This window comes from Sceloporus occidentalis, unplaced genomic scaffold (assembly GCF_023333645.1).
Source record: "Sceloporus occidentalis isolate IW3139 unplaced genomic scaffold, rSceOcc1.0.p SCAF_17, whole genome shotgun sequence".
In the NCBI taxonomy this organism is placed as follows: Eukaryota; Metazoa; Chordata; class Lepidosauria; order Squamata; family Phrynosomatidae; genus Sceloporus; species Sceloporus occidentalis.
This window is the reverse complement of record NW_028316997.1, coordinates 8,354,641-8,382,187: the sequence shown is the minus strand read 5'-3', so window position 1 is coordinate 8,382,187 and position 27,547 is coordinate 8,354,641. Positions and strand designations below refer to the sequence as shown.

Sequence of the window (27,547 nt, the reverse complement as noted above, 5' to 3'; positions counted from 1 at the left end):
ACAAATTGGTATTGTCATTCAAAATGTATGTGACTATTTTATAATGAAATGAAATACATGCTTATATTTATATCTGGGTTAATACCCATACCAGCTGTAGACCTCCGGTGTTTTGAGAGTTCTCCGGAGTGCTGCTGAAATTCACCTTCACACTACAAAGCAATAAAAAATTAACCCCAATAATTGGTTGTCTTATCCTTCTCAGTCCCACAACCATGATCAGTTTTTATTGGTTTGCACACTGCTTTTCTAGTTTCTTTTGCTTTTGCCGTTATTGAATTTAAGGCATGACAATGGGATGCCTGTTTTGATATTTAATGGATAATTATAATGCACAAAAAATACAACAAATACCAACTTGTGTCATTACATAGATATAATTTCTTGATGCACATGACAACATTTGCAGGAAATTGACTCTTACCGTCTTCATCTTGGAAATGAGACATGGGGGTAAATCCCAGGTAATGGGTGTGACATTCCTTTAAACATATTGTCCTCACATTTAGTCATTAAACTATGTAAAATTTTGTGAACGATGTGAGGCTGGATGGGACCTCAACTGTACCATAATCTTTTCAACAGCCTTCACCGTGAATAAAACTCAAGTTCAACATCTTTATTTGTAACCATACTCTTACTCTTGTCTCAGCCCTGCTCTGGCAGCTAATCAACACATATGAGAAAAATGAAACAACCCATATTTACCATATTAATGAACATAAGGAAAAGCAGCAATTAAGAAACAAAAAGGTGGAAATCCATTAGGTCTAATCATGAAATGTAAGATACATGGTAATATTACCTTCCTTTATGTCCTGAATACAATATAGGTTACCTACCACAAGATCTCTATTTAATATTCCAAGAGTTGAGATAAAAACAAATGTCGTCCAGGGACAGGGGAGATCTTATATACCTTTAGTACTAGTGTACAGAAGTACCACTTAATTTGAGTACCACATTATTTGGATATTTTGTTCGTATTCTACAAAATCATCTGCCATTGTTCTTTCGTTCACACCAGGTCTCCCTTAACCCCCCCCCCCAAACCTCAATTTCTCCTCTGAAGGGGAATGCATAACTATTTTACAGTTTGTTATATGTTCAGCTCTCTGTCCCACTGATGATAGTTGTTCTAAAACTGTGGTTGCAAAGACATGGTTTAAAGTTCAAACTTTCATACGTAGCTAGCTGGTTTAGAACTTAGTCTAATGAGGTGGGGATCAGAACATTTAGCTCGGTTTGTATTAAGATCTAATAGTTGGCATTCCCCACAGCGTCAGCTATTCTGTAGACTATTTTGTTCTCTCACATCTCCCAAGTGAGAGACAGCAATATGTAGTGGGTGGCAGTATGATGTTTTAAGATTATAGCTTATAACGGCTAATCAACCTTTCCCATATCTGTAGAGTATGTGTGATAAGTGGGTGTGAATACCACTTCTGAATCTGAACATACTAGATAGTGGCATTATTGGCATGTGACAAACCATAATCATGCGATATATGAGACCCTCACAACCCTCCTTCTGATTTGTGGAGAAAGGTTATTTTTATATGAACCTGTTATAAATAATTAACAGACACCAAATAAATTGCTTCATTCTAAGTGTAAATGTTATGTCATGTTCACGGTTGTCAAAAACATTTCCAGGATGTAATCCACTTACCATGTAAGGTCAGTAGTAGTGCTGGCCCTCTGATAAGGTCTGCATTTTGCTTCCAGCCTAGGCCCAAGCATGTGGCAGTTGTGGAGAATAAGATCCAGGTCATGCACAAGTTAACCTAGGTACTAGGTACCTTTTAAGGCCAAAGGTGTAGGAGGACTGGAGAAATGACCCCATACATAATGAAAAGAAAATGCTCCACATTGGTACTTTATTTAGGGCCCCAGTGGGTGTCCCCAGTATGGGATAGCTACCCCATCAGACATTGAAGTGAAAATTGTTGGCAGGGAGACTGAAAGGCATCCTTCAGCAGTGATAGTGGGCAGCTGTCCTCTCCTGGGCTTACCAGGGGGCTTCTAGGTGCTATGTTATTACATCTTTATTACAGGGGGGCCAGTCACCAATCCACCTAGCAGGAGTAACTTGGTAGCTCAGATTCAACAAATTGGGTGGACAGACATCAGTATAGAGCCTAGTTTCTGGGTCGTTTCAATGGAGCTATGGCAAGAGGTCTCGCTTGTGGGCCTGGCCCTTTGGACCTTTTTTCACAATCACAAAAAAAATGTTTACTAACCCCTTAAAGTAACAGTTCTTTTTTCTTCCCTCTCCCTTCCCATGTGTTCTCCAGGTAAGCGACGCACACTCACCTGGTCATCCACATGATGTAACAGAAAATGTGATTCATCAGACAAGGCAACCATCTTCCAGTGCTCTGGGGTCCAGCTCATATGCTCACATGCCCAGTGTAGGTGTTTTCGGCAGTGGACAGGGGTCAGCATGGGCACCCTGACTGGTCTGCTGCTATGCAGCCCCCTACCCAACAAACTGTGATGCACTGTGTATTCTGGCACCTTTCTATCAGAGCGAGAATTAACTTTTTCTGCAATTTAAGCTACAGTAGCTCATCTGTTGGATTTGACAACATGGGAGCATTGGCCAGCCTTGACCCTGGCACTGGTTCACTGCTTTTCCTTCCTTGGATCACTTTTGATAGGTACTGACGACTGCAGACAGGGTATACCCCACAAGAGCTGCAGTTTAGGAGAAGTTCTGACCCAGTCATCTAGCCATCACAATTTGGCCCTTGTCAAAGTCGCTCAGATCCTTACGCTTGCCCATTTTTCCTGCTTCTAACACATCAACTTTGAGGACAAATTGTTTACTTACCGCCTGATAAATCCCACCCACTGGTCATAATGTTATGGCTGATCTGTGTGTATATATATATATATATATATATATATATATATATAATCGCAGGACCCTCTTTACCTAGTGTATTGGTTTGTCTTAGTCAATCCTAGTTATGTTGCTCACAATTTGTTCAACAAAATAAGCTCTGAAAACAACTCAATTTATATTCCGCAACATCCACAGTACAGTAATAACCCGATTATTCTAAGGGTCTTAAAGGGTTTAAAAGCGCCCTTGCACACATTTTGTAATACTTCTCAGCTATATTTCTACTGTGACACATAGAAGATGTTTGTTACTTGACTTTTTTTTTTTTACACATTTAATTTTTTTTCTTATATTTCTTGCTTTTTTTTTTACAAAACATTTGTTTTTGCACTTGGTTTTTATACACTTTAGCTTTGATTTTTGTCTATACTGCAATTGGCAACTAGTTATTTTTATAAGGGAGAAATACTCCAGCAGTAAACATGGAGAGAGAGAAGAAGCAGGCTTAAAACAAAATGTAGAAACACTTTAATTTACACAGCCACAATAAAACACATAGGTTGATAAGGATGTTCTAATCCATCATTAGTTTGTAAAAAAGTTCCATTAACTAGTCATATACAGCCCGAGATTCACACTTCTTCACAATGTTTCTTAATTTACAACGGAGTTCAACGGTTCTGCCCGAATGTTCCCCAAATCCAATGCAGAGTCTGTCTCTTCATCAATTTCGCCAATAACTGCCCTGTACATCAAGAAAAAAATGATATTGCAGTTATTACATTGAACTCAACCACTGCATCTAGATTGACTGTACACATCAGAGGACGACAAATTCGGATTGGGTTCCAGCTTCTTTTCCTCCCCAATGTTTTTCCTAGCACATGAGGATTGTTGAGCCTTGCTTTACGCTAACATATATTTACACACTAACACCATACAGTAATAGGAACATGATAACACACAGAGTGAATATAGGCACCGTGCAACTAAGTTCGTTCCCTAACAAAAAACAAATGAAGATTTTTGTTAACAGGCATTACAAAACCCCACTGGGAGCCTCACCACACCTGCTACACCATGGCCCACAGGAAAGCATAGAGTGCTGGATTCATGATGGCAGCCTTACAAAACCCCGGATGCCAGAAAGTGGTGCCCAGGGTTTTTCAAGGCCTGCTGTACATAGCTTTATAACTACACTAGTAAGCAACTATGAGATGTTGAAATTGGGCACACAGTACTAATGTTTCACATATTTTAATGCAGGTAGGCTAATAAATTAAAATACTGTTTTGAAAAAGGAAAAGACTGCATATTAAGCTACATAAAATGATAGATTAGAGTGACAGATCGATCAATAATCGTTTTTTGTAACTATTTATTAAATAATAATAGGATTGTTAACATGTCGGTACTGTGCGAAAATCTGCATTAACTAATGTGTACGATAGATGGAAGACTATTTGACATTTAAAAGTAGTTCGGGAGATGTGTAACATTTCCAATTGTGTATCCCATTGAGAGAGAGAAAAAAGTTGGGCAATATAAATAAAAGCATTGCACAGACTAACACTACGCTGCTCCATAACACATAATGGACTATGTTGTTCACGCTGAATGCATCGAGCTACGCACTCAATACTCACACATTGTCTCCTCTTACAATGTACAGCCCCAGCACCACTTGTTCAACCCCTTGGGAAGAACTGAATACTCTTTCATGACTTTCATCCAAAATCAAATTTATAGTCTGGTCAAAACCCTTGAGTGTTCCCTAAGAAAAAGAAAACAAGTTGTAACAAAAAATGTACATTGTCTCACATGAACCACTAAGTCACAGCTGCGGGTAATATGCTATTCCAGCTATTGTACTGGCATGCTGTCCACAGGGAGGTTTCATCCACGCAACAATATCAATTGAACATCAAAATTAACATTTCTTGTTTTTAAGATATATGGAGTACTTTGTGATGCGGTTTCTACATCTCCCAATTTCCCTGGATTTGGTTATCTTTTATTCCACAGCCAGTAAGTCCTCCATCGGATTGTAAGAAGAGATGTCAATTAATGTCTTAACTTCTAATTGCCGTTTGAGATATTCAGTTAAAACAAAGAAAACAAGTCCCAGGTGTTATTTTGAAAAAATATGTTGTATGAAAACTACACAGCTGGTATGCCTGACCTGCAATAAGCCAGCAAGTGTGTGACACAGTAGGGTTTACCAAATGAAAAAGTATGACAGGAGTCTATTCACTGAATCAAGACGCAAACTCACAAGATGAGGTATTCCACACAAGACAAACACACATGATCACTTACCACAATCATTCTTCCGTCCGCCGTAATCACTGCAACCGTTCCTGATATATCTGTCAAGGAAGTTCTCTTATCTACACGCAAACTACATCATCAGCTTACCAGGATCTATGCCTTCAGGGAAAGATTATAAAGGTAACACCATGATGGCGGTAATATATCCTGTACAGCTGCTTACAATATAGAATGTGCAATTTGAATGAATGAATGAATTAATGGATGGATGAATGAATGAATGGTTTATCATTGTCATCTAAGTGAACAACTTACTGTCAAACATCCTCTTGCCCAAAAGCAGTCCTACTCATAGTTACAATGAGAAGATGTACAGTACGAACACCAACAATTAAATGTACAACCTGAATGGTGAATAGATGGAGTGCGATACAAGCACAAATATGTTTGAACGCATGTTCTCTCATAAATCGCTGTAATTTATTTTGTAAAGTAATAAAAGTATGTATCCTAGCAGGAAGTTAAGTTGTTGCACCGGTATTCCTTCCTACCCGCCTCCCATCATCCCCCCATTAAACAGCTGCCCCCGTGTTAAGCAGACAGAGCCTACAGTACAGGATACGGTTGATGTAATTCTCCAAGGCAGAAGTCATGTTGTTGTCACTTCACACGTAACGCCACCGGCTAAAACAGGAAAGCGATATAAAGTCAAAGAAAACGACCCACGAGAAAAAACCTGGCGACTGCCTCTTACGTCATCAATTCTCGACCAAAACCCAAGGTCCGCCCCCTTACAGGTTGCTAGGATCAGAATGTGTCTCTCGCAAAGTACGGTGCTACGGGGCAGCCATGATTGTAGAGGCATGTAAACTGAAACCAATGTCTTTGTCTCTAACAAAATGGCCCCGGATGTTAACACTAATAGCGATTGCTTTTGTGTTTAGAACTCGGTGACCGCTCTACATATAGTGTGCCCGCTGTGGCGCTACTCATTAACATGCCCTGATATGGGGAGGGGGCTTTCCCGAGACTGTTTCACTTATTCATAGTCATTTATGTAAGCAATGCCATTTAGAAAAAAAATACAGAATTATTAACCCGTTAAGTACGTGGGTATTTTGCATTAGTTTACACTTGAGGACACAAGGGGCATCAGTGTTTTGCTATGTTTTGGTTCAGCTGTGATTTTCCCCTCTGTCATTTAGTTTGTCCATGTACTGAAGCTCTTTCTTCTGGAACCTTTCTGATTTATGTACTCTTAACACTGAATATGAACAAAAAGCTGACAGAAATCCAAACAATATTCGCAATACACAAAAACTCTGCATTCAGCAACCTTTTTTGTGATGTGAATGGCGTACCTCCACCTTTGGTGGTCGGCAAGGTGTACAGCCGCAGACGCTGGTGCCCGCCACCACAATATGTAGTGTTGTTTACCCTGCCTGCCGCAGGAGGACTAGGGCTGGTTGGCATCTCCCTCCCTCTAACCAGCCCAAAATGAAGGGAGCGCAAGGTTTGTTCCAGTGTTCCTCATGATGTCTGCCAGCGATTGATGCTGAGCGTCAGGATATGATGTCGTCTCTCGGGGCTCAGCACACCACGATGATGCGCTGAAACAGAGGTCTGTAGGAAAGGACCTATGAAATGAGAGCTCGTGACGTGAAAGGGGATTACCACTGTCGCTTACTATTCAAGTAAAATTATAAATATCATTCCTTCCATCTCTAGAAGCGACCTCCAAGCTCCCGAATGCTTATTGTAAATTTACAAACTAAAGACTCAAACAGCTTTCCTCTATATTGAGCCCTTGTTAAGTGACTCTAGAAGGTTATCCTGAGATGGACTCAAGTATTCTGGGAGTAGAATACCCAACTGCAACTACAGCTTTTCTCCATAAAATGCTTGCCTAATGCCAGATAATGTTATTTAGCTTGGTTATATGTTACAATTACTGCTTTGTAGAACTGGGAAAGATAGGATTTAAGAAAAAATGATAGATTCAATTTAAAGGGGACGTTGGAGAAAAGTGAGTTCCTGACATTTGCAAATAATGTTCTTTATGCCTATTATCTCATGCATGTCTTATTACAACTTGTGCTACGTTCATTAAGTGGAACAAGTAGCATTATGACATGAAAATTAAATGCACAAGGCTTTTATCTTCACTGGGGAAAAAACTGCACAGTTTACCAATTCACAGTTGTTTTTTTTCTTGATCGAATAAGTGACTTTCACAGACTGTTTCATCATTTCTAACTTGAAGAATGTACTAATTTCAGAACTATTTTTGAATGTAGGCCTTACTTTCCCCGAGGACATTTTCCAGCTATTATTTTATTTCCATATCTTAGCCATTCATTTAGCAGTCACAATTCCCAGTTATTTTAATCTTTAGCTGTGGGGTTGTTTTTGCACCCAGCTTAGAAGGATTTTAAACACAGAATGACTCCTAAAGTATAATAATTTGATGCAGAAAGACAATATATTGTAGTGAGATAATCTGCAATATTTCTTTATACAGGGCTGTATTATTTTGTGTGTCTTTTCAACATAATTTTAAAATGTAGCACATTTTATGATGTTTATATAAACATTATTGTGGCTTTTAGAGATGTAGAACACCTACACAGTCTCCACCTTGGGGGAACATCCCCATGGTCAGAGTTCCTGCCAACATATACAGTATGTTGCAAAAGTTTTAGGCACATGTGGAAAAATGCTGTAACGTAAGAATGCTTTCAAAAAGAGACATGTTGCTGTTTATTTTTATCATTTAACAAAATGCAAAGTATGTTAATAGAAGAAAAATCTAAATCAAATCAATATTTAGTATAACCACAGATGCACAAAGGAAGACCTCACCGCAGACTGCCAGTCTCAGAGGCCAAGGATGAGAAGGTGAGGGGAAAAATATGTTTGTATAAATATGAAGGTGGTTGTGCAACGAGAAGGGTTTGAAGATGATGGGGAAATAATGCTGACTGGGTATGAAGATGATGAGAAGTTATATTATGAGGTCATGGAGATGGAGGGGGATGATGTAAGGGTATGGTAATTTTGGCAGTTGGGGGAGAATGATTGTGGTAAAATAATGATAATGATCAGGGCTACATTTACACACACAACCACTTTAACACCAAACATACATACACACACACACACTTTTACAGCTTACACATCCATACATACACCAAGCCACTCTAACACCATACACATACACTTATATATACACACTGTCTTACACATAAATATAACCACAAATTGAAGGACATTGGGGGAACTAAATATGACACTTCATAGGTTGCATTTATATTTGTATTATATTAAGACATGACAATATTGTTTTATTAGCCATAAGAGAGGCTGTGTCAAAATTATCTTGAAACAATTTCAGATTAACATATGCACAAGCATTCAGTGTGCACATAGTTTTGTAACATTAATTTGGTTCTTACTGGGTGTGCAGCTCAATATTAGTTTCTTATTACCATAGAAACCAGTACAAGAATCAACTCAATTGGAGCACTGCGTTGATTGCTATTGTGATAAGTCCAAATTTTGTACTAGAATAATTTAGCTAACATAGCTTCTCTAGATACTAACATCTTTAAAGACAAATTTTACAATACACTATTTGATATTTTTTTGACTTTTAATATACTTGCATTGCCAAAATAATTTCTTGACAAATCCAGCAATTAGGATGAAAGCATGTTGCAAGGAACATTTTATCTCATGTCATGTAAAATTCAGAAAGTATCCTACTCTTCTGAACTGTCAAAGAGAGAAAAGGTATTGTTTATTTTTTTATGAAACTCCCAAAATTAAAGCAACTCAGATTGGTTACTTACCAAATTGCTGCATATACTATGAGGTTATAAATAATAAAAATAATTACCATAACGGAAAATAATATCTGTAATTTAACTGAAATCTCTGGACTTGCTTAAATATTGTGTGGGCATTGTGTGTATTGAAACATGAAAGAAAACAAAATTGCAGTATTTCACAAAATATAAATTCAGAAATGCATGCATAAATATCAACAGGAAGCCCCCAATAAGAATTATAGACTGGATAACAACACTAACTGTAAATTTTTTTTTTAAATCTGTAAAAAAAAAAAACCTTTAATTTACAAATATGTATTGAAAATGTGTTATATAAATGTTAAAGTTGGAAAAATCATTCCTACTTTCATGTAAGTTATTGGTCACCACATCCAGCAGAGGTTTAAACCAGGTGAGAAAATAGCTACTCAGAGAAGTGCTTTGGAGAGCTGTGTAGTGCTGCACTTCGACAAAAATATTGCTTGAGATCTGTTTAATTGCAAATTCATTGTTTTTCCCATTTTTACCGCCCAATTGCACACAAGACCACTGCTGCAAACTATCTTTTTATTTGCAGGGGAAGGTTGGTATGGGAGCCAAGGGGCAATTGCTGGGCTTTCTTGATTCCAAAATGGTGGCCTACTACTAGAAGTTTTAATCTTTTCTGTACTTAGAAAAGTCATTAGATCCAATTTGGTTTTGGACAGGTCTGATCGTTGTGCTCTGTGTTTTGAACTGTTGACTTGCAGCTTCAGTGGAAAGTAGCGTGGCTACCCCTGTTTACATCTGTTTTCAAATAGAATGTTTTTATAACAGTAAAATATTAGTTACAATTTAAATATTGTAACAGACCCATTTTACATGTTTTGCCCACCAAACAGACTTTTTCATACCCATTTGCTGTTACTTTGCTAATAAAACACACTTGTATATTTTCAGTGATCTTTAAGCTGTTTTATATGACAAACGTCCATCCCTAGTGTGGCTCAGGTGAACAATACAAGACACAAAACCACGGTTCCAGCCTTAGCTTCAGTTGTACTAATTCAGCATATTTTAGTCAGAAAGCATAGTTAATAAAAATTGTAATTGCCTGCACCATTTGCTTAAAAATTGATATTTACGAATAGCTTAAATTGTACTAAAAAAATTTATTCTAAACCTAGGTAAATTACAAGCTGTTTATAATTAATACTATAGAAAAGTACATGAAATTGACCTGGCCTATCAGGAGGGAAATTGTGTCTGGACCCCTACACTGCAAGACAAAAGACATTTAACAACATGAAATCCCACATCCTCTGGCTATATTTTAGTATGTGTTCAAGTTCAAAGTGTCAGCATTGCAATGACAGGGTTCTTAGAATTGTATGCTTAAAATTTGACATTGGAGAAACAAAGCTAAGACTCCATGTCAGACCCTGAGAGTTAATAATATTCGGTTATTTCAAAATGCATAATGCAACACAAGCTAAAGGATCAAGTAATGATTGAAATCTTACAGCACGTACAAAATGTGCTCAGTAAATGTTCTAAATGGCCTATGTCTGCCTTCAAGTTTTTAGTTTTCTGTGTTTGCATTGACCTTTCATTTTAGTCTCTATTAGGGTTAATTTCTGCAACTATTAACTAATGAGTTGTTTCTAGGTTCTTCATATTTTATTTTAATACATTTTATGACCAATTAAGTTCATCATATATAATAATGCATTTCCCATTCTCCCAAGCCAGCCGTTCAGTTTTTAATATTGGCCTCACGAGATTGCTCAGCAAGCAAGCTTTTTTTCCGCTGCTACACTTGACTATTAAACCTTTCACCAGCATCATTACCGTTATATACATTATTTTGTCCCAGCTCTTTAATGAACCTCACTGTCAAATATATAAAAATTGTGTGTTACTAGGTTTCTGTTAGAAAGAGCCTCCCGTAGATACAGTTGCTATAGCAACAAGTTCTTCAGCATCCTTGCACTCCAATATATTTCAATTAGAGCTGTTTTTTAAATTCTTTGAACGCTTTTAATACCAGTTCATTGTAAGTGAATTCCCTGTGCATGATCACGACTTCTCTTTTCACAGAATGTTAACTAATTATGCATATTTTTCCCTTTTTTGCCCTTTAATGTTTATTCTTTGTTCATAGAGCCCCTCCCAAGATTCCCCCACAATGGTCATTTCTTTGAATAATAATATTTTGTTGTTTTCTTAACAGCAGAAGTAAAACTGAGCTAAAAACTAATCATGATATAAATCTGGTGGGTGCAAGATGTGCTTAAAAAAACATTAATCTGTTCGATTTCATTATTAAAAATGTTACATAACAGCACCTTGGGCAATATGAAAATAGTTAATTTGATATCTTGAAATCTATGTCATTCTTTTAACACTTAACGAAATGCAGTCTTATTGAAGTATCTATAATCTTACTTTATATAAGCATTAAATAAGGATGTTTTAACAAACATACCAGAAGAAGACAGCGTTGCCTTCTAGGAAATTCGGTGTTACAGCCATAGCTTTAAACAAATTAATCAAAAATGTATCCCAACCCAATGCACGCAAACCAAACCATTAATAAGACGCCTGTGTGGCTTGAAGGGCGTTGGTTAGGACCACACAATATGTCAACTAACAAGCATATACATATAATTGTTTATATTCTGGTTAAAATCTTTTTGTATTTTTCATGTAAATATATATATATATATATATATATATATATATATATATAATGCACATACTGTAAAAACAAGATTAGATTTTTTCATGTATAGTTTTCTTATATTACATTCGATAGGTAGGTAAAAGAAACTGGATATCATCAATAATTGCTTTTTCATATGTACAGTCGTGTGAAGAAGAAAGTACACACTCTTTGAATTCTATTGTTTTACATATCAGGACATAATAAGAATCATCTCTTTCTTAGCATGTCTAGAAATTAGGTAAATACAACCTCAGATGAACAACAATACATGACATATTACACTGTGTCATGATTTATTCACAAAAATAAAGCCAAAATGGAGAAGCCATTTGTAAAAAACCAAGTAGACCCGTACTGCTTCCATTGAAATGAAGATGCTAAGTAGCAGACAGGTGCTGCTAATCAAATGCTTTTGATTAATTGATCATCAGTGTGAGCACCTCAAAAAAGCCAATGTTCTACAGTGAGAAAGATTATTCAAAAGTGGAAAACATTCAAGACAGTTGCCAATCTTCCCAGTTGTGGACATCCCAGCATATTCACCCCATGGTAAGGTTGTGAAATGCTCAGAGAATTTGCAATAAACCCGTCTCAGACTCTAAAGGCCTCAGCATGTTAAATGTTAAAGTCCATGACAGTACAATTAAAAAAAGACTGAACAATGTCCTTTGGACAGACAGGACCGTGCAATGTCAGTCAGCAGTTGCTAAGGCCAGTAAGGTATTGTCATGTATAAAAAGGGGCATCAATTCACGGGATAAAAATATAATTTTGCCCCTTTATAAATCAATGGTAAGACCACACCTTGAATATGCTGTGCAATTTTGGGCACCTATTCTAAAGAAGGATATTATAGCACTAGAAAAAGTGCAGAGGAGGGCTACAAAATTAATAAAAGGAATGGAATACTTTTGATATGAAGAAAAAAGTGGAGATTTTCCTGTTAGTTTTACATTACATTCAGTTGGGACCTAATGGATAGGTGTCAGTCTTTCAGAGTATTATTTTACTGTTGTCAAGATATATATTGGATGCAAGCAATGAATAGAAAATATATAAAAGTGTTCTTTGGGCACGTTGTTCTTATACCCAACTGTGTTGTGCTTTGTATGAAGAGAAATGGTCTTTTGATTGCTTAATATTTGTCTCTGTTATCACAGCACGAGCATGCTGTTTTGACTTTTTATGACTTTGAATCGTGCTTTGAGCAAAAATTGCTTTGCATACCCATTAATATGTTTCTGTGCACTCTGGAAACTTACACTTGGGAAAGAACAATTTCGGAAGAACAACTTAATTATACAATTCTGTTGCAAAGTACATGGAAAAGCTAGTTGTTTTAGACATAAAAAGGACAAAATCTGGCTCTGCATATGAAACTTTATTTGAACTGTGGTGTGGCAAAGCTTAGTCTTGGGGTAGAAAGCCGTGTTTTGATCAAATTAGACAGGGAGGTGAGACTTAAATTTCAGTCTTCATCGTCAGCCATTTAAATACCAATGCATTGGAACATCCATTATGGCAAAGTATTTCATGCTAAATGATTGGCTTCAGCCCTGATCTGTGTGAGATTTCCAGAGTATTTAATATGACCCCATGCACAATGCAAAAAGTGATTGGCAACCAAATGTGCTGTAAATCACAGAGAATGATGCTTCAGCATCTTCACTGGCAAGTAGTTTTGTTTCGAGTGGGGCATGTAAAGAATGCATGCTAAAGTATGTAATAAGTTAAGCATTCATTTTTGTTGAGGGTGGTTGGGAATATGAGTTTATAGTAGTTACTAGGTTGCTTAACACATGGACTTGCTACCTGCACCAGACTGGCCATTATGGGATGCCATTCTAGGCTTGCTTGCTGCCTCAGAGTAATTCACCACTTACAATATGAAAATATATCACTAGCTCTAATTGCATCTAAAATAATCTGGGTGAAATAAAAACAACAAAAAAGGATCACTAAGCGAACTAACAAGTTTTAGTATGAGTAGCTACAACTAACATCCAGTAGAGTAACATTTCACACATCCAGTAGAGCTGGATCATGACTTGGCTCCAGATTATAGCTGTTGAGTACTTAAGAGCAGGATCTTAATGGCTCACATAGAACATGGCAATGCCATGTACACTACTAATCAAAAATTTGATATAACTTAGAAATGTCCTTGTGTTTGAAAGAAAAGCAAACTTTGCCTATAAAAATAACATTAAATGGAAAAGAAATACAGCATAGACATTGGTGATGTTGTAAATTACTGCTGATTTTTAATAGAATATCTATAGGCATGTGTTTGCTAATCCAAGTAAAAGTCTTAAAGGCTAATTGATCATTAGAAAAACCCTTTTGCAATTATGTTATGATTTGCATTTTCTGGAATTTGTCCTTTGATCTGAACTTCTGTACTGTTCACTGGTCCCCTCTGTGAATGACTTTGGCTAGCCTGACTGTAATTTCATCTGATTCCTTGCCATCTGCCACATCCTGTCACAGTCCTGTGCCTGTGGATGGTGCACAAAAAGGAAGACCACGGCTACAACAGTCATCTGCAACCAGGCATTCCTGTACCGGGCTGCCCCATTCAGGGTCCTGAGCATGAACCTGGCCCTGCACAGAGATTCCCTCTTGAACTGGTATCCACAGTTGTGACAGAAAGCATTCAGTAACAAACAATTAACAATGCCTTCTGTTATCTGTCAACATTTTTTAGCAATATATGCATTAACACATAATAAAGGCCTAATGGCAAAAAAGATAGTATTCCTTTTCCAGTGTTTATGTCTAAGATGAAATTGCATTTCATCAAATGTTAAGTTTTTTTATAATTAAGACCAAAGTTTTTTTTATTTAACAGGCCTATAAACAAGCTGTTGCTACAAGATTTTGGACACATGGACCCTGATTAGAGATATCTTTAACCCTTTAAGGACAATGGGCGGTCCCTAAACCCATTGAAAACAATGCATTTTGAGCCCGTACATGTACGGGCTTTGTCATTAAGGGGTTAACCAACATCGGGAAGTTGGATACATCACTTTGTAAAATGCTACCTGATAGACCCCAAGTTACTTTAAGAAGAACTAGACATATAGGGGACATGCTTGTTCTACTTCTGGTGTAGTGCATTAATGCCAATGCCTTAAACAATATTAATAACGGAGCACATACATTTAGTGACAAATAAACCAGAGAGGCACACAAACCATTGACCTTGAGAAAAACCGGAGGTTATTATCTGGTTCCCCTTATGAAACGGTTTGTTAGTCAAATGCACATCTGGTAGTTTTTTCTACAAAGAGTTAAAATTGTAACCTTCCTCTATGTGTCGGTGTTGCTCGGGGCTCAATTCTTGGACCTCTACTATTCTCCAACTATACCTCTCCACTTGGAGAACTTGACTTCCAATACCACATATTCCCAGATGACACCCTAATCTGTACTTCCTCTACCGACCTTTCACCATCTCTTCTAACCCGCCTCACTGACTGTCTTTCTGGAATTGCTTAATGGAAGGCGTTGTATTACCTGAAGTTGAACATCTCAAAGACTGAGCTTATTGTTATCCCACAATTCTCTCCGTCCACAACTCTGACATCTCTATCACTGTTGACAATGCCACCATCCAACCAACTGACCAAGTTCGCTGCCTTGGTGTCACAGATGACTATGCCGTCTCCTTTATCCCTCACATTCAGTCCCTTCCTCATTCTAACAGACTTTGTCCCTTGTACCTAACTTTCAGAAGCTCCCTGAAAATCCTTTTTTTCGAGAAGCGAAGGAGTCCTCTCATACTGTAAGCTTGCAAGAGCAGGACCATCATTATTTGTGATTTTAACTTAATTTTACTGACTCTGTTGTACATGCGTTATATAAATAATTGTAATGTAATTTAATCTATGTCATTGAAACAGCCACAGGCAGTACTAAATAAATAAGACTGAAATTCCAGATAAACCATGGGATATGCTTGATGATTGCCAATGCTTTGCATAAAGCTGCATTATGGATAGATTTTTGTTGGAACAGTGCCATTAATATCATCCTGAGATAGTACTAATATTTTGCTGTATTCATATACCTGCCAATGGTTGGCTACCTTATTTACACATCTATCATTCTCTTGTTTTATTTTGCTCATCTGGAAGTAAAGAAAAGAAAGATTCACTAACTAATGGATCATTTTGGCCTTAGCAAAAATTCTTATAGACTGTGAAGTATGTAGACTAAAAAGACACAATTAAAGCCAGCTTGATTTGTTTTTAAATAACTCGGCTTCTTATTTGTATCATGAGCTTTAAACAAATGTTGCACAAATTGCTGTTCCAAATAATCAACAAAACACACAAAGGAAACAAATTACAAGTATGAGTAAATGAGACAAGTGTAGGAATAACTAATGGAAATTTCAAAGTATATTTGTTCACTCTATTAACCATCATAATGCTTTTTTTTTTGCTGTGCCTGACCATATCAAGAGGGAAATGAAAATATTAAAAAAATGGGAAAGTCTCTGGAGAAATCGTGCATATTAGTTGGTTCAAGTACCACAACATTAAAATCAGCTGCAGAAATAGTAGGATGTTATTAGCAGTAGTACAAAAGGTCTCAAAGGTAAGGTATATGCTTTGACCAAGGGAACAGAAGCCGGAATGAAGGTAAAATTTCCCAATGAATGATACAGAAGCATGCAACAAGGTAGACATTCTTGCTGGAATAAGCCATAATGATTTAAGTAAATTAGAGAAATAGTCAAGCATGAGGCCCCTGCAGTTCAGTGTTGATAAATTGAAAATAATGAACTTGGGACATTATATAGTCACTTTGTGACACAGGAGAAGAAATGAGGCTTCATGTAAAACACACAAAAAAGCTTTTAACCTTAACAATTATCAGTAAAATAGTTTACTCCACAGCAACAAAAGAAAATTCAGTAATGTATACCACTATTAACTTGTCAGTAACAAGTTTTGGGGCCAGGCAAAATCCAGTATGTTTGGTTGCCCTCAATGAATGTGATTATTACCCATATGATTTTGCCAGTTTCCTACTATACAGGCAATTAAGATGGCTGCCTGTAGGAGCACAATTCACAGTGCCATTAATGCACTGGAAACCCTAGGTCCTTCCCTATGATTTTTACTATGGTACTATCTCTTCTATATGTTTTCTTCTATGCCGTTTCATAATCTCATTTATATGCCAGTTTGAAAATCTGAACTCATTTTAACCCGTAATAAGCATTAAACAACCAAATGCTTTGTTCTTACTGTATTAGGTTTGATTCCAAGTGAAAGTTTTCTCTGGTTTGCAGTTCAGTATATTTGTCATGCATTCTTTGTCCCAACCATTAAACTGGGATTCCACACATGTTTATTCTGTTCAGGTCTTGCTTTTATTTAAAGAGTTTATCATCTGAGTACTGGATGTCTGTCCTTAATGCAATAATTCCTCTACTTGGAAATGCCTCATCCCAAGTGGACTCATCGTAAGCAGACACTGGAGGGAAACTGCAGGGAATTGCCACAAAATCCCCTTGCGCAAGATATAAGGTAACCCACCTGATCTTTCATCCCACTCACCCTAATCCTCACTCTGTCCCCTACTTGTTTTTACCCTTCTTTTTGCCTTCCCTACAAATTTTGTCTCCCTTTCCTCTTAACAACCCCTCCATAGTCCACATATTTCCTTCTTTTCTGTCACCACTTCCATGTAGGTTGAAAGTAACAAAGTAATATTTAATAAAACTAAGTAAGAAACTGTTTTTTACATTTAAAAAATGAAAAGAGGAAATTAGGGAGAGAGAGAGATGGGGTTATAATAGGCTAGAAGCAAGTTTTCACAACATCACAGAAAGATCTTTATAGACACATAAGAAAGAATGTCATTGCTTTCAGTTTAATTTATGATCCAAAAATCTCCACCACCTGAATTGATCTTCTTTATTCTGAGTTTCTTTGAAGCATACCCTGGGGCCAGTCTCATCACCCACATGTAAGCAGTGAGCTTTGTTAGATGTTCCAGTAATACTTGGGACTCAATGTGAGTCACGATACAGTTTGGAAACAGAAAGAGACTGGTCAAATTAGGTTAGCTTTCAAAGCAATATTAAAAAAAAAAGAATTTTTAACCTGATGCAGTCCCACTGATTCACCTCCTTGGTAAGCAATATAGCCATGAAAAATTAGTTATGACTCTCCAAACTTGGATTATATTGACGTAGTGGAGAGCTAGCCAATATAGGTCATATAGTGTAACGGAATCCCCAATATTTATGACCTACATATGGGGTTTTTCAATGGTATCGTGGAAATTCTCATACCCTCATGATATTCACATGGGCATTTTCCATACAGCCTACAGACATCTAAATATCATGAAGGGTTTTAAGTAATCTACCGGAAGCTGAATATTATCATCCAAGAAATACCACTTTAACATAATTTACATTGGTGATATTAAGTATATATTAATAATCACATAGCTCACCAACACTTTACAAACAACCAAACTATGGAAGCAGAGTCTAGAGCAGTGGTTCTTAACCTTCCTAATGCCGCAACCTTTTAATACAGTTTCTCATGTTGTGGTGACCCCCAACCATAAAATTATGTAATTATATATTGTGAGATATGTGTTTTCCGATGGTCTTAGGCAACCCCTGTGAAAGGGTCGTTCGACCCCAAAGGGTTCACAACCCACAGGTTGAGAACGGCTGGTCTAGAGCGTAGCTAGGTTCAAGTAATACCATATTGGCTCAATTATATTTTAAAGAAAAATGTATTTTTAAAGAAAAAATATGCATGGTAAACAGGGCCGGCCCGACAATGGAGCCGAGTGGGGCAACCGCTCCAGGCGGCACTTTTGAAGGGGCGGTACTTCGCCGCCCCAAGCCCTTTTTTTTTTTTTTTTAAGCGAAAGAGAGAGAAAGGGCGCCAAGTGGTTTTCGCTGTCAGTACCCGCTCGGCGCCCCTCTCTCTCTCCTCTGCGGCGAGTCTCCCTGTTCGGTCTCGGTGCTGGCTTGTAATGCTGAGTGCCGGAAGATTTCCGGCGCTCAGCATTAAAAGCCGGCACCGAGACCGAACAGGGAGACTCGCCGCAGGACTGCTGAAAGGTAAGTACAAGGGGGTGGGGGGCGTCAGGGACGGAGGGAGAGGAAGGGTAGATAAGGCGGGGGGCATTTTAAAATTCGCCCCAGGCGGCATTTTGCCTTGAGCCGGCCCTGATGGTAAAACAGTATTTTACCTGATGAACAGGAATACATGTATTTTAACATTTTTGGTATTTATTATGCAGTTAGTCAGCATATGTTAGATACAAACAGAAGCTTTGAAAACCAATAGCCATCTTATGGGGTCCCCTCCTTTATTCATAATGAACCTTACTTATAGATATGCCACTCTGCCCCCCTGATATGCCAGTCTGCCTCATTGATATGCCACTCTGCCCCCCCTTATATGCCACTCTGCCCCCCCCTTATATGCCACTCTGCCCCCCCCCTTATATGCCACAATGCAGGGTTAGGATCCAGGTCCTAACCCTGATGGCGCTCTGTCATAGAAGTCCCTGTGGAAGCGCTGGCAGCAGCAGAAGTTGTCCGCATCGCGCAGACGTCCACTGGCTGCCAGAGCAGAGGATCCAGGTTCCCTGCAGTACTGGGGGGGGGGGATACCATTTGAGTTGTCAGGTTATACTATTAATGAATAGTTTGAAGCTTCAAAATGTAATTACAGACGCATAGCTAATTAAAATTGTATTCCTATTATAAAAAAGGCAGCATACAAATTTAGATTGATGTGATGAGCTTTTATGTGTTTGAGCAGTGATGTGAGTCAAATAGTAATTTGTTACTCTAGTAGATTTAAGACAGGGCCAAGTGTTTTCGTTCACTTGGAAAATCATAATCAAATTTAGGTTTGTTTGCTAATCACACTAAACCATTACATTGCCTCAGTAATCATCACATATTTGCCTTTTTACTTAAATTTACACTTAATGATGTATCTGCAATTTAAAATGTCATTTGCTTTCATTGAGAATAAAAGATAAACAATATATTCGTAATAAAAAAAAATAATTTAAGTGAATTATAATCACACTAGATTTTTTTTTTCAATGGAGTTCAATAGAGTTTCAATAGAGATTGGTAAACTGGTGGATGGTATGGCACAAACCAGGGCAGAGCGACGCACAGGCTTGGCTCTTTGGGCCACAAGCTGAGCCTGACTCACTTGCAAAATAAAGAAGCATATGATACCCGATAGTTAGTTGGAAGAAGATTGAGTAACCCTGATGTAGTCCATAGAAGGAGGAAAATGTAAAATTTAGCTGGCAACTATTCTGTTCTGTTGGGCAGTCCTATTAATCAACTGTCCCAATTATTTTTTTTTATAGTTTACTTTTTTGTTGTTTTTTTTCACAAAAAGTGGACACAAGCAAAATGTTATGTAGACTGGGTGTGGTGTCTTGTCACCTTTATTTAGGGAAAAATAGTTTTTCCCTGCAAACATTGAATAATCCAAAAGAATAGTACCTATAGTCTCTGAGCAAGTGCACCACGAAGAAGCTATCCTCTAGTTCCATAAGGCCACACTGTTAGCTAAAATATAAGGTGTGAAACCTCTGTGACATGAAACCTGTTGATCTTCCTATTTCACCGGTGCCTTCTTGCGATTTAGGCATACTCCATAATAAAGTACCGTATTTGCTCGATTATAAGATGACCCTGATTATAAGACGACCCCCCAAATCTGAATATTAATTTAGGAAAAAAGAAAAAGCCTGAATATAAGATGACCCTATAGGAAAACAGTTTAACCAGTAAATGTTAATTCATATAAACAATTTTTTTAATAAAAGCTATGATTGAGAAAAATATTTTGGTTTTATTTCCTTCTATTTTCCAACCTCCCCCCCAGTTATGCACATCTGCTCCAGAAATGCCTTATACCCCCTATATGCCACTGTTCCCCATGATATGCATTTTAACCCTCTAAATGCCTCTGTGCCCCATGATATGCCTTTTAACCCTCTAAATGCCTCTGTGCCCCATGATATGCCTTTTAACTCTATATGCCACTGTGCCCCATGATATGCCTTTTGACCCCCTATGTGCCACTCTGCCTCCAGAAATGCCTTATACCCCTATATGCCACTCTGGCATTTAGAGGGTTAAAGGGCATATTATGGGGTAGAGTGGCATATAGGGAGGTTTAAGGCATTTCAGGAGGCAGAGTGGTGTATAGAGGGTTAAAAAGGCATTTCTGGAGGCAGAGCGGCATTAAGGGGGTTAAAAGGCATTTCACAGAGCACTCTGCCTACAGAAATGCCTTATGCCCCCCATTTAACACTCCCCCCTCCCAAACTTACCGGAGCTTCTGAGTCCCCTGTCATGTAGCCGGGGCAACTTACGCTGCAGCCAGAAGCTGTCAGAGAGAATTCACCGCACCGGTGCGGGGAACTCTGATCTCTGACAGCCGGGGAAGGTCTGCGCGATGGACGTAGACAACCCCCGCTGCTAGCCACACCTCCTTCCGGCTGCAGCGGAAGTTGTGTACGCGAATCACGTAGAGATCTACACGCTGCCCAGTGCTTAGTCCGGGCAGCGTGTAGAGCTCTACGCGAATCGCGTAAACCTCTACACGCTACCCCGGCTACACACCGCGGTAAGTGGGGCGGGGGGGGGAGGAGGATCCAGGTCCCCTGCAGCTCTGCGGGGGATCTGGATCTTAGTCGTCTCATAGTCAGACATATTTGAGGTCTGATTATAAGACGACACCGATTATAAGACGAGGGGTATTTTTCAGAGCATTTGCTCTGAAAAAACCTCGTCTTATAATCGAGCAAATACGGTAATAGAAAACAGAAAGTTGCTAACCTTTCCTGCTGCTCTCTTTTTTATGTGCAAGAGAGTAACTGTATCTTTTTAATTTAACCAGATATTTGGGCAAGAATCTGGAGGGGGAAATAGCATTGAGCTGTCACATTAGTGCATTTGGGGGAATTGCATGTACACGTCCGTTGTAAGGGGAACATATTTGAGGACTGCAAATACATATACAGTATCAGCTTTGTCACATATTGGCACTCTTAGTAAGATTTTGACACTGCACATGTGGCTGATACACATAGGCCTCCACAGGTTTTTTTCCAGGGAGGGGGATATCCACCCCACTTTTCCCCTCTCCTACATTTTTAATATGTTTCTGGAGTGTGAGGGTAACATTGACTTCATTTTAGTTAGTGTAATTTTAGTAGGTAACCCACTTTCCAAGTGTATTGAATTTTACTTGTTATACAAGTGATTGAAAGAACATCCTTGCTGTGCAACCCAGTTCACTGTAAAGCAATATATATACCAATATTAAAACACAATGTAAAGCAGACACAATGAGGTCAGACCAGCTTCCTATCCTGAAGGAACATGGAACCATTGATTGAGCCTTGCTGAGTACCAAATATAATTCTGTGTTCTCATTTATTTGAGATAAATATAATATAAAATGCAGATGACAAAAAATTAAAGTTCTATATTTTCCGATCACTAAGAATTATAGAAGCTTGTTTAGTTCTATGAAATAATTGCTCTGTCCTAATGCAATGTCACTGTACAGCATCTGCCTCCGGCTTATGTATCTGTTGGGAGATGGGTTAACTGAGTGACATTAACCTGCAATTCATGCATCGCTGACTTATCCTTCTGCTTTCAAATTTGCTTTGGCTATGCTATTTTGAAGCCTGCAAATCACGCAAGGCTCTGTCTAATTCAGTTTCTTATACAGACACAATGGCATGTCAGAAAACAAATTGGAAGCATTGGTTATCTGTATAATAACCCAAGAACAACACTGCAGTCAAAATGATCTGACTTTCTACTAATGCAGAGTTTGGTTTAGTCACTGATGCTGACATACAGTGTTTCTGCTCCAGCATGACAATGGGAACTAGACTGCACAAAATAACAGGAGATATTACTATATATTAATCTGTACATATTATATGTTCCAGGAGTCCCTCTGTGGATCCAAATCCCTTCGTCCATTTCCTCCTCTGATTTCACTCTCTTCTAAGGGCTCAGAATGTTTTCTGGGTATGAGTGTAGTACAATGTTTTATAACCCAAAAAGTCATAATGTCCTAACTATTTAACATAAATAAATAGAAAGGCTCAGTTAAGCCCTTCATCTAGCCACAGCCTCTAAAAAGACATAAATATGGTTTATTTCTGATATCTATAAACTATTACATTTTGTTGTTCAGTTGGTCTCAAATTAATTTTACTTAATGGTCTCCATAGAAGGATTTTAATTGCATGAGATTGCCATTGGGTTAATAGTTTGAATAGGGTTTTTGAATGGTATTAACTGGGTATGATTTGAACTATTGCTTTGTTTTTTATACTTATTGGTCATTATTATTCTAGCAGCAACTTAGGAATCTGAATGTGTAAGCTGTTTATGCTTTTTAGGTTGTGTGCTCCCTTTTCTGTATATTTTTTTTGGATATGTTTAAGCGCCTCAGTACACACAAAACACATGAGGCAATAGGCATGCCCGAAACATCAAAGTCACTTTGTTGATATGTACTAATTGGGGGGGGGGTATGTCTGGTTAACAAAGTAAGTGTTGTTACTAAGCGTGAGCTCCAGTTATGAGGTGGAGATGCTCAGAGGTCAGATGAAGTAGTGTTGAAGAGACAGACAGAACCAGACAGACCATTTTTTAAAGTCTTTTTTTCTGTTGAGGCAAAACATCACTTACTGTTCATACATGTGATTTGCTGCTGCTACTCCTTTTGATTGACTAGAATTGGAGTTCTGATCACATGCAAGAGGCAAAATGCTAACTGCTTTCAGTAGAGGCAGCTAGTGGAGGAGCTGAATGAGAGAAACTCCAATAATAAAAGAATACCTGCACTGATTCACATGTAGTAAAATACACTGTAGTCCATACAGCAAAAACAGCCTTTCATATAGCGCTTTTCTCCCAGTGGGACTCAAAGCCCTTTACAGGAGTAAGCATACTGTATGTATTAACTTAATATAGTTACATAATTGGACATTCATGTGAAATAATAAAAGTGAATTAGCTGAATTCTTGGGAGAGAAAAAAAAGAGTTTTAAGCCTTTTTTTTAAAAAAAATGGGGCTTCCCTGACTGAATGTTCCAGAGATGTTCCTCAGATGAAAAAAGTAAGATTTTGTTACAACAGAAATCTGATTTTTAAGTGACAAACCGCTGTCAAGCAACACTCCAAGGTTTTGCATTTCGCTTGATCTGGATAGCTCTGAATCACCAAGTTTCATACTGGGTGGGTTGGCATTTAACAAAGTTATCCTCTTTCCTCTGATCAGCAGGTCTTCTGTCTTATCAGGGTTTACCTTTAACCAGTTAGTTTCCATCCATTGTAGAAGATTTGCTAAGCATATGTTGATTAGAGCTATTGGATCCTTAGTTTGTGATGTAAAGGAAAGATAAAGTTGCGTATTATCCGCATGATATCTTTTTTTTTTTTTTTTTTAAACAATTTATTTTATATTGCACATATAAAGTACAAAATACAAATGGGAATGGGAAGGACAAACCAAATCACAGCTTACAAAGACAACAAGTATGCATTAGTAGCATAGGAGTCTTGAGATGTACATACTGAGAATAAGGACGACAGATTTGACGCAGATTTGATGTAAGAGGAGCCAATATGAAAGGTCAGAGGACCAGTAGCCCCTATGACAGCAAACGAGCATAGGTTAGAATCGTATCACGCCACCGGAGACTCTCACGCAACCACCGCCCGAACACAAGGAAACCCTGGAATCGGGGAGGACCCCCTTAGCGTTTGAAGGCAGAACCAACTAGTGGAGCGAAATGTATTGTGGAGGGACATTTTAATGGAGTCGTCCATAACCACAATAAAGGAAGACCATTTTTGGAAGAAAGACTTAGTCTTGACTTCTCTATGCATAGCAGCTTCCAGCCAGTCCAATCGGAAAATGCAATGGAGGCGGCCTACAGCCATGTCAAGAAGTGGTGGGGAAGGTTGTATCCATTGGGCCAGTATGGCTTTCTTACTAACAGCCGACATAGTAATCAAAATGGTCTTTTCCCTAGCAGAAAAAGGCCTAGCGTCAGAAGGCGGCAAGATACCAAAAAGAGCCCATTCCGCTGTCAGGTGGAAAGTAATTTTTAAAACTGTAACTATATATCGATGAATGTCATTCCAGAAAGTGACAATGTGAGGGCAGGTCCAAAGGTTATGGTAAAGATCAACATCAGGCACCGCACATTTAAAACAGTTAGAGCTATCACCTAACCGGGCCAATACATAAAGCTTCGGGGTCATATATGCTTGGTGGAGAATTTTCAGAAACATTTCACTGTAGGAACGCGAGACTAGGAGCCTAGAATTTAGCGCCGTAGCATCAACCAGGGTATTGAGGTCTATGTCAGGAAGGTCTTGTTTCCAAGCGGGTAGGCCCTGCCTAATGGATCCCCATGTAATAATAGGACGGATTTGCCCATAGAGAAGGGACATAGAGAGTGATCTGGATGAGGTACATAGAGTTATACTGTCAAGCAGGTTGTTGTGATCCTTGGGCGATAGTGTAGCTAAGATACTGACAACAAAGCTGCGAAGCTGTAAGTAATGTAACGGGTGAACAGAAACTGAGGAGAACTTCTCACAAAACTGTTGCCAGGTAAGTACCCTAGAGGTAGCGGGGGAAATGAAATCAGTAACAAGACAACCCCCTACACATTCCAGTTTTCTAAAAATAGGAGCGGATTTGCCCAGTTGAAATCTAGGGTTACGGACCAAGGACTCATAGAGAGTATGAGAAGACCGTAAGCCCAAACGTTTTTGCACCCGGGAAGTGTGATACAACAGCGGATTGAGTTGTAAGTCACGTGGCCACAAGTGTATCAGCAGGTGTAGGAGAGAAGGCAATCGAATATCAGGGGAAAGTTAGGACTCCAATCCAGTAGAAGCAAAACGGCTTCTATCCAGAACCCAGTCAACTGCACATCTATAATTAGCTGTTAAGTTATAATCAGGGAGGTGCGGGATATTCAAGCCTCCATTGGAGGTGGGCTGCTGCAGTTTAACCAGCGCGATCCGAGACCGCTTACCGCCCCAAAGAAAACGTTGGAGGGAACGATGATGAGCGTGGATATCAGTTCGTCTTAACGAAATTGGAAGCATATGAATAGGGTAAAGGAGCTTAGGGAACGCAGCCATCTTATATGGCATCGTCCCGTGAAGGAGAGGGGGAACTTAGCCCAAGTTTTTAATAATCCATCAATTTGTTGAAAAATAGGAAGGACATTCAATTTGTACAATTGGGAAAGGGAGGATGGGATCCAAAGACCCAAATATTTGAGAGCCGGGGAGGCAGTCCAGCGGAAAGGGAAACGATCGCCCCAACCGTTCCTGGCCTGAGGGAATATAGGGAGTGCTTCCGTTTTAGTCGCATTAATTAAGAATCCTGAAGCCCTATGGAACAAAGCAAAAAGGTCCATAAGAGGGGGGACAGACCGGTTGGGGTCAGAAAGAAATAACAGTAGGTCATCGGAGCAGCGGTTCAATGGCTAAGTTAAATAAAAACGGGGAGAGGGGACAGCCTTGACGGGTGCCGCGTCCTAACGGAAAGCGAGGCGAATTAAGCCCGTTAATAAGAAGTTGGGTAAGGGGAGAACTGTAAAGAGACTGAAATAAATGAGTAAAGTGTATACCGAAATGATGGAATTTGAAAAAAGACGTTAAATAATGGCAGGAAATGCGATCAAACGCCTTGTCAGCATCACAACTAAGAACAATGGCAGACTTGGTTTTCAACAACTTCGTGGAGACAATGGCCTGCATGATATCTTAAGCCATGACCACTGATTATGTTCCCAGTGGCACCATGTATATGGCAAAAAGAGTGGAAGATAGAATAGATTCCTGTTGCACTCCACACGTTAGTAGTGTGCGAGCCAAAGAGCATATTCCAGATCATACTCTGCAATCTGTTTGGAATGATTTAAACCACATTAGAACTGTACCTCCTAGACCACATAGATCTTGCAAACATGCACCTGAAAACTCTAAAACAATTAGTATTGAGTAATCACCATTGTCTCTTGCCATCAGGAGATAACTTGGAACACAAAGTAGGGCTGTTTCAGTGCTGTGATGTTTTCTGAGGCTTGATTGGAGAGTATCTTGAGAGATTTTTGTAGTGGCTGGGCCAGTTGCATCTATGCATGCTGAAAGAAGATGTGTGGATGCAGGATCTAAGTTACAGGTAGTTGCCTACAGGCTTTGTGTGATTTACATGATTTAATGCCTAAGATGTTAAAGTTTCTCCACAGGGCAGGGGACAAACCCCTGGAACTCTGTAAGGTCCTTGGCGTTCCTCTTGCAATAGAGGTCCAGATGGAAGCTATCTTATCAGAGAAGAAGACTGCACAACCAGAAAAGGGATATTACAGCCAAATCCCAAAGAGTTTGTTAGTATGGTCGGGGATGAGCATTCTTTCTTAAACGCAACTGTAAATAATGGTTGAGTATGCCTAAAGTGGAATTCTGCAGTGGGCTTAACTTGAATTCTGAATTCTGTTTTTTAGCAGCATACAGGGCCAGACTGGAAAGTAAAACCAGTCCTGGAAATAATTGAATACTAGTCCCATATCTCATGTTGCAATTTCTGGGCACACTGCATATGCCGGGTTCTGGCCCCAATATTTTCTGTTAAGAACAGGGACAAACCATGCATTTTAAAAGTATATTTGAAAAACAAATTAGTCTTAAATAAAATAACACACATAGCTCCTAATATCACTGTGCCACATAATATCATGTAATGGGCAGGGACCAACTGAGAGAGTATAGTTTGTATAATGAGTAAAAACAACAAG

At 38.7% G+C, this 27,547-nt stretch overlaps 1 protein-coding gene and 1 pseudogene across 1 annotated transcript; one reads left to right on the top strand and one right to left on the bottom strand.

Annotated features, from left to right (window-relative positions):
• Window positions 1–3,505: 3,505 nt before the first annotated feature.
• Window positions 3,506–5,775, bottom strand: LOC149302806 (U6 snRNA-associated Sm-like protein LSm8). The gene is made up of 4 exons (XM_089482177.1): window positions 5,745–5,775; window positions 5,171–5,211; window positions 4,498–4,625; window positions 3,506–3,596 (listed from the first exon to the last, which is right to left on the bottom strand). Exons 1-4 carry the CDS (start codon window positions 5,773–5,775, stop codon window positions 3,506–3,508), a joined length of 291 nt encoding a protein of 96 aa, XP_089338303.1.
• Window positions 5,776–8,048: 2,273 nt separating this feature from the next.
• LOC149302805 (cortactin-binding protein 2-like) overlaps window positions 8,049–27,547 on the top strand; it is a 90,169-nt pseudogene continuing 70,670 nt past the window's right edge.